Consider the following 8,112-nt stretch of genomic DNA (forward strand, 5'->3'; position numbering starts at 1 on the left):
TGCAATTATAAATGTGGAAGGACTTTTCTAGATGGATAAGGAAGCTACTAAAATCAGCAGGAATAGGTAGTAAATTGTATCACAGGTGGGAAAAAAAATCCAGAGGAGGGAAAGAACAACAAAACAAACATTACTTCTTACAGTTTTGGGATGAGCTATAAAATAGCCACCAAGCCGATGACGAGAGCCCAACCCAGCAGATCAGATTTCCTTTGTCTTTGCTAGCCTGAGTGAAAAGCATTTGGCTTCCTAGTAAGAAGAGGCTTATAAACATATTAAAATTTGAGAAAATAAGAATAGAAAGATGAATAAGTGGATTCTAAAATTGGGACTCGATAGCTAAGAGTAAAAACTAATCCCCAAGCTAGAGTTGTCTTGTCCAATGTGGCAGCTACTAAGCCACAAGTGACTATTTAGCCTTAAAACTATGAGTTCCTTGGTTAGTTCAGGTCATCAACAGACACAAGGGCTGGTGGCTACTGTGTTTGGCTTGGACAGCACCAATAAAGAACACTCACATCCCTGCCAGAAAATTTACTGAGTACTGATTCAAAGAGTCAGGGAAAAGGCGGGATTCATGTGTGGCCCAGAGCAAAAGACAGGCTGAGGAGGAAAGCCACCCTCCAGCATTCAGGATTCACCTTTCCTCTTCCACCGGCTCTTTTTGCTCTCCTTGTTGCTGCCGCCATCACTGCTGCTGCTGCTGTTCTCTGAGCTCTGGGAATCAGACTGACCATCACTGCTTTCTTCTGAGCCTTCGGAGAGCTCTTTCACCCCGTCCGGCACGTCCTTCTGCAAGGCAGGCAGGCAGCCCATTAGGATTCCTTATTACCCAGGTACACAAGAGATGAAATGTTTCACTGGCCCTGCTGCAACCGAGGGACACGAGTCATTTCTCAAAGTCAGTTGCAGGACCAGCTGATTCTGTTTCCTGAATTCCATCCATTACTCATTGTTCCATCAACTAGAAGTGCTATTGAGTAAGTCCAAGTATGGACCCCAAACAAATAAGCAAAAATGAATGTTCAATATAAATAAGCAAATAATTTTCATCTAATAATCTGTATGATGTCTATGTGTGTGTATATATATCACCTGTTTAAGAAGATAGATATGTTGTGAGTTCTGTGAAGGCCAAAGCGGTGAGAGTGCCTATTGAGAGTGCTTTATTTGTATCATCTCTCTCTCTCTCTCTCTCTCTCTCTCTCTCTCTCTCTCTCTCTCTCTCTCTCTCTCCCCCCCCTCTTTCTCTCCTCCCCCACACCTGCCACACCTGCTGACACTTGGGGGTTACTCCTGGCTATGCGCTCAAAAATCACTCCTGGCTTGGGGGGACCATATGAGGTGTCAGGGGATTGAACCATGGTACATCCTAGGCTAGCGCAGGCAAGGCAGGTGCCTTACCCCTTGCGCCACGCTCTGACCCCATTTTCTTTCTTTTTTAATCATGTGAACTTCTTTGATTTCTGCACTGAAGAGTAAGAGGGCTAATCAGAAATGACACCTCCATCCATATATAGCATAAGACACCTGACAGGGAGATGCAAAACTGATAGGACTCTGAACTGGGCTTCTGGCCTCCTCTTCTGAACTGTGCAGAACCAGCCACCCAAATCTTAACATCCAAGCCCTCAGCTTCCTGTCTCTGAAGTATGGATAACAATTCCTACCTTAAAAGCTCGTTCCCAAAATAAAAGAGTTAACAAATGCACAATGCTGAGAACAGTGGCATCTGATGAGATGCTCAGTATTAGCTACTACACAGCTTTATGTAGAGGGATATATACTAGATCTGAGTCAGTTTACCTAATACACCGTCTTTCAATACAAATCCTAGAACACCACTGGGGTGGCCTGGGTGATCCCAGCACCACAGAGTTCAAGTGGCACCACATCTTTGGACCCCTGCATTGAATTGCCAGCCCTGAACTGGCCTACTTAAGCATCTTAGAGAGGTACATACAAACAAACAAACAAACTCCTGGACACCTTTTAAAGGATTAGTTGTCAGCCAGACCTCTGGAAGTGCAGCTTTAACAAAAATTGCTTAAATATAAAAACATACACTTTTCTTTTTGGTCACACCCAGCGATGCTCAGGGGTTACTTCTAACTCTGCACTCAGTTATTACTCCTGGCAGCTCTTGGGAACCATATGGGATATGGAGGATCAAACCCGGATCAAGAGTGTGTAAAGTGGGCCTGAAGAGATAGCACAACGGCGTTTGCCTTGCAAGCAGCCGATCCAGGACCAAAGGTGGTTGGTTCGAATCCTGGTGTCCCATATGGTCCCCCCGTGCCTGCCAGGAGCTATTTCTGAGCAGACAGCCAGGAGTAACCCCTGAGCACCGCCGGGTGTGGCCCAAAAACAAAAAACAAAAAACAAAAAAAAGTGTGCAAAGAAAGCGACATCATAGCTGTGCTAGACTTCAGCCCCTAACTACCTTTTTACATCTATAATCTCTCTCCAGGATCAACTGCTTATTCTGCAAATCTTTTCAAGCTTTCCTTTCGCTATTCCTAACAATATGTGTTTTACTTGTCCAGTACTTATTGACGCATCTTGTATCACTGTCCCTTACATCGGGCCCTGATTTCCTTTTCAATGGAGCAAATTCATAATTCTGACAATTTTGCTTATTTTATCCTTGAAATCTACTTTTTTTTGTTTTGTTTTGTTTTTGGGTCACACCCGGCGGTGCTCAGGGGTTACTCCTGGCTGTCTGCTCAGAAATAGCTCCTGGCAGGCACGGGGGACCATATGGGACACCGGGATTCGAACCAACCACCTTTGGTCCTGGATCGGCTGCTTGCAAGGCAAACGCCGCTGTGCTATCTCTTCGGGCCCGAAATCTACTTTTAAGCTGGGTCTTTCACTCATTATACAAAAGGCTTTGTTCAAATCATAAGAATTACAACACAAAAACTTTCTAGATTCCTTATTCAAAATTTATCTTTGCTTCTCAATACTAGTCCAGTACTTGCTATCACAGCCTACTATGTCAGACTGAAATCATTTCAATACTGTGTGTTCCAAAAGATCGGGGCCATGATTTGTCCTCCTCTATAATCTTCACATTCTCTGGCACTGAGTGAAATTAAAATTACAATTGACATTTGAAAGGTCTACAACAGCTATAACCTTATTTTAAAAAAATACAATCAGAAAGCTCTTAGAAGCAATGTTAGTCCCAGGGAATTCAACAAATGCATAAAGAAATAGTAGTCAGAGATTTTTTTCTTTTTTCTTTTTTTGGTTTTTGGGCCACACCCGGCGGTGCTCAGGGGTTACTCCTGGCTGTCTGCTCAGAAATAGCTCCTGGCAGGCACGGGGGACTATATGGGACACTGGGATTCGAACCAACCACCTTTGGTCCTGGATCGGCTGCTTGCAAGGCAAACGCCGCTGTGCTGTCTCTCCGGCCCCAGAGATTTGTTTCTTTGGGACCATTTCCAAGAATGCTAAGGGGTTATTACTCCTGGCTCTGTGCTTAGGAATCACTTATTTTTGTTTTGTTTTGGGCCACACCCGGTGATGCTCAGGGGTTACTTCTGGCTATGCGCTTAGCCATCGCTCCTGGCCCAGGGAACCATAGAGGATGCTAGGGAATCAAACCCAGGTCCATCCTGAGTCAACCATGTGCAAGGCAAATGCCCTACCACTGTGCTATCTCTCTGGCCCCAGAATTACCGTTGGCAAGCTCAGAGAACCATAATGCTGGAACTCAAACCCGAGTCAGCTGTGTGCAAAGCAAAAGACTTATTCACTGTACTATAACTCTCTGGCCACTTATGCCAAAGATCTTTAAATATCTGTGGATTGTGCACACCCACTGAGCATAGGGGTCAAACTAAAAACTAAGAAAAGACAAAGTCTATACATATACATATAGCCTTAGTCCTTGCTGGCTAAGAATCACGAGTTTTCTGTTAATAAATTCCTCTGGGAACAATTTTTCTCCTTCGTTTACCTGCTTAATCTCTCAAAGGATGATGGTGATGAGAGACTAGAGTGATGGTGCAGCAAGTAGGGTGCTTACCTTACATGGGAATTCAATCCCCAAGAACCCTATAAGTCTCCGAGTCCACCAGTATTGATTCCTGTGGGCAGAGCCAAGATTAAGTCTTGAACACATCCAGGTGTGGCCCAAACTCTGCCCATGCTAAAAATGGATGATCATAAACTTAAGAGCAGCCAGTCACAGAACCTGACCCAGACAGCAATAGTCAGATAATGGAGAGGCACATAGCAGGTTATACCGAAACAAATCGAAATGGGATTAAACGAAGGTCTGACTCGGGGTTTCCTCTCCAGATGCAGCCATGTGCAGAGTCGAGGTGGGCAAGACTTCGTGCTGAGGTGAATCTACCTGAAAATGAGGCAAACAGGCAGAGCCCGCTTGGACCCCCATGATAGCATTTGTATACCCGGACTTTTCAGTTAGGTGAAGTAATATATTTTTAATTTGATTCAAGTTCATTAAAGTTGTTTTCTATTTCTAAATGAAAAGACATAAAAAAGTTAAAGCTTTTTCTCAGCGAAGAAATTAATAAGTATTAGCTTTCTAGGGCCAGCAGTGGTGGGGAGCGGTAAGGCTTTCCTGTGCTAGCCTAAGACGGAGCACAGTTCGATTCCCCGGTATCCCATATGGCCCCCCAAGCGGAGCCATTTCTGAGTGCTTAGCCAGGAGTAAGTAACCCCTGAGCATCACCAAGCGTACCCGCCCCCCTCCCCCCCAAGTATTAGCTTTCTGAAAGTTAAAGGAAAACAGGCTAAGGAATTCAACAGATCTGGTTTCAAAATTCTGGCTTCAATCTCCTTTCCACCACCAAGGTAAAAAAAAAAATCCAGTATTATGAACCTTAGCTTTCTCCATTTATGAAAAATAATAAACCAGAACTCTGAATTGTAATGGAGAAAAAAAGCCACATGACAGACTGCTACAGTAACCCATGGTGATCATTTAATTATTAGAACAATTGGAAGGACACTAAAGTCATTTTCAGCCTTTCAAGATGACATTATCCTAAAGAATTAAAAAAATAATAATGTACCATGCAATAGTAAGTACAGTGGGTAAGGTGCTTGCTTTGCATGTGGTAGACCTGGGTTCAATCCCCAACGTCCCATATGGTCCCTTGTGCATCACGAGGAATGATACTTAAGAGGAAAGCAAGGAGTAAGCTCTGAACACTGCAAGGTATGCCTGTCTCCACACACACACACACACACACCCCAAAAAAAGAACTAAAAAAAAGTTATTTCTCTAATCTATCAATAGTTACAGATTTTTGGTTTGTTTGCCCTTGGCCATGTATAGTGGAATTCAGGTCTCATTTCTGGTTCGGCTCAGGGATCACTATTTTGAGATTATGTAAGAAGCCACATACTGAACCAGGGTCAGATGCATTTTTACCTCTGCTCTGCTTATTTTTTTTTTTTTTTTTTTGGTTTTTGGGCCACACCCTGTGACGCTCAGGGGTTACTCCTGGCTATGCGCTCAGAAGTTGCTCCTGGCTTCTTGGGGGACCATATGGGATGCCGGGGGATTGAACTGTGGTCCATCCTAGGCTAGCGCAGGCAAGGCAGGCACCTTACCTCCAGCGCCACCGCCCGGCCCCTGCTCTGCTTATTTTTAAAGAATATCAATACACAAAGCACTCACTATCCTTTCTTTTTTTTTTTTTTTTTTTATAAAATAAGACCCTCCCCATCCCAAATTCTATTGCAAAAACTATCTCTACTGTTTTCACTCTTTGAAAAACATTTACCTTCAGAGTATACACTCCCATTCGACCAGGCACCTTGTAGAAGATGCCTTCTTCACCACGAGAATTTGTGTGCAGCATCGCATTCAGGCATGCAAGAGGGGAAGTCCCACTGGAAAACAAAGACGACAGGGATTATTTCTAACTCTCATTCCTCTGGGTCATTCTGATTTTAGATACAGATATAAAAATCATTCCCATGTATAATTATAGCAAAAATAATCCTTTCATGTCCTCATTAATAAGCATCTCACATTTTTTAAATCATTTCTCACAAAACTATCATAAACAATTGTGTACTTTATCACTTTTGGTTCTGTCAATTCAGCTCAATGAAGCTGAAAAAATTCTAAAGCCTCTTTTCTTGAGCATTCATTTGCATGTCCTGAAAGGAAACAGAAGAGAAGGCACACAAAGGCTTAAATAAACTGCCAGGAATTGAACCAGGTCCATCTTGAGTCGGCTACGTGCAAGGCAAATGCCCTACTGCTGTGTCCCCAGTTTTACTTATTGAAATAAACTTACATATAAGGTTAGTTTTAGAAGTACAACTATTTGATATATGAATCTATTAACATGATCTCTTTTGACCTATCATATCACTCTTCAAATTGTGCAGTTTCCTTGTACAAGGACAACCCCAGTTTGATCCCTGGCATCATATAAAGTACTCCTGCACCCTATAAAGAAGTGTTTCCTGGGGCCGGGCGGTGGCGCTAAAGGTAAGGTGTCTGCCTTGCCAGCACTAGCCTAGGACGGACCGTGGTTCGATCCCCCGGTGTCCCATATGGTCCCCCAAGCCAGGAGCAACTTCTGAGCGCATAGCCAGGAGTAACCCCTGAGCGTCAAATGGGTGTGGCCCAAAAACCAAAAAAAAAAAAAAGAAGTGTTTCCTGAACAGAGAGCCAGGAGAAAGTCCTGAGCCTCACTGGATGAGGCCACCAATCCAAAAAGAAAGGGGAACAAAAAGGAAAAAAGTATCAAGGAACCTGGCTGGGGCTGAGTAACTAAACATTTCTCTCTTAAGTGTAAAGGTCCTGGGTTTGATGACCTGGAGAGACAGACAGACACACTCCCCTCATTTCTCTTTTAAGTGTGAGGGTCCTGGGTTTGATTCCCCGGCACCACACCCCCCCCAAACACAATTCCCTCATCACGCCACACACCCATCTACCCAACCCACAATCCCCTCATCGCACCCCCCCAGACACACACCATAATCCCCTCATCTTGCCTCCCCCCTCTTCTCCCCCCCCCCCCCCCCCCCCCCCCCCGTCTCTCTCTCACACGAACACTACAATCCCTTCATGGCAAAGATTTCTTATTTGTGTGTTTCAGACTCTTTTCCCTCTCAGGTTTTCTGTCATAAATAGCTCAAATCAGGCTCTTAGAAGAGACTGCTGGGTATCCTGAAGTAAATGGTTGTGAGAAAGTACATGGCAAAGGGTTCCAAGTCTTTTGGTATCATATAAGTGATTGATACTGTCGAGGATTGAAAATCTTAAGACTGAGGACTGCCAAGAAAGTAGAGGCCAGAGCAATAGCACAGTTGGGTATGGCATTTGCTTTGCATGTGGCCCACCTGAGTTTGATCCATATGGCACCCGAGTACTGCCAAGAGTAACTCCTGAGTGAAGAGTTTGGAGTAACCCCAGAACACAGCAGAGTGTAGTCAAAAACCAAAATGCAAAACAAACACAAACAAAAAAATCTTTCTCTCAAGAAGTGCTAAGACAGCTAAGAGGCCTAGAGCACAGACTGTGCACGCAGGAACCCCAAATTTAATCCCTGGAAGTATACGGTGCCCTGAACACTGCCAGGTATGTGTTACCCCTAAAAAGAATAAATAAAAAAACATAAAAAATATGCTGAGGGTCTCCAAATTAATTTTCCTTTATGTTGGCCAAATTTGAATACTTCTACTTGATCTATATCCATACACTATACAAATACTGTAAATGCCAATTCTATTTTATAAACCACATATCAAATTTAATTTGAATGTCAAATTTACCTCAAATCAAGATACAAAACTTGTCAAGAAAGATCTGAGAGGAACAAGTTACCATATGTACTGAACCACTAGAGCACAACTAAGACAAATTTCCTGACTTTGACACTGTGCCACAATTTTTTCATTTTGTTTTTAATTTTGAGGGCTTGGGGCCACACCCGGAAATGCTCGAGGGTTACGCATGGCTTTGTACTCAGAAATCATTCCTAGTGGTTCTGGAGGGGACCATAAAGAATGATGGGGATCGGACCTGGGTTGGCACTGTGCAAGACAAGTACCCTACCCACTTTATAGTGCCCCCCAGCCCCTGTACCATAGTTGCATATGAAC

At 43.7% G+C, this 8,112-nt stretch overlaps 1 protein-coding gene across 1 annotated transcript in view; it reads right to left on the reverse strand.

The window, feature by feature from the left end:
- ASXL2 (ASXL transcriptional regulator 2) overlaps positions 1-5,876 on the reverse strand; it is a 46,727-nt gene extending 40,851 nt beyond the window's left edge. The window contains exons 1-2 of the mRNA XM_049784466.1: positions 5,772-5,876; positions 642-792 (exon numbers count right to left, since the gene is read on the reverse strand). Coding sequence (XP_049640423.1) covers positions 642-792; positions 5,772-5,849 — 229 coding nt within the window. The 5' untranslated portion in view covers positions 5,850-5,876. The remainder of the gene's footprint in view (positions 1-641; positions 793-5,771) is intronic.
- Between the last annotated feature and the right edge of the window lie 2,236 nt (positions 5,877-8,112).

Source organism: Suncus etruscus, chromosome 12 (genome assembly GCF_024139225.1).
Source record: "Suncus etruscus isolate mSunEtr1 chromosome 12, mSunEtr1.pri.cur, whole genome shotgun sequence".
Classification (NCBI taxonomy): Eukaryota; Metazoa; Chordata; class Mammalia; order Eulipotyphla; family Soricidae; genus Suncus; species Suncus etruscus.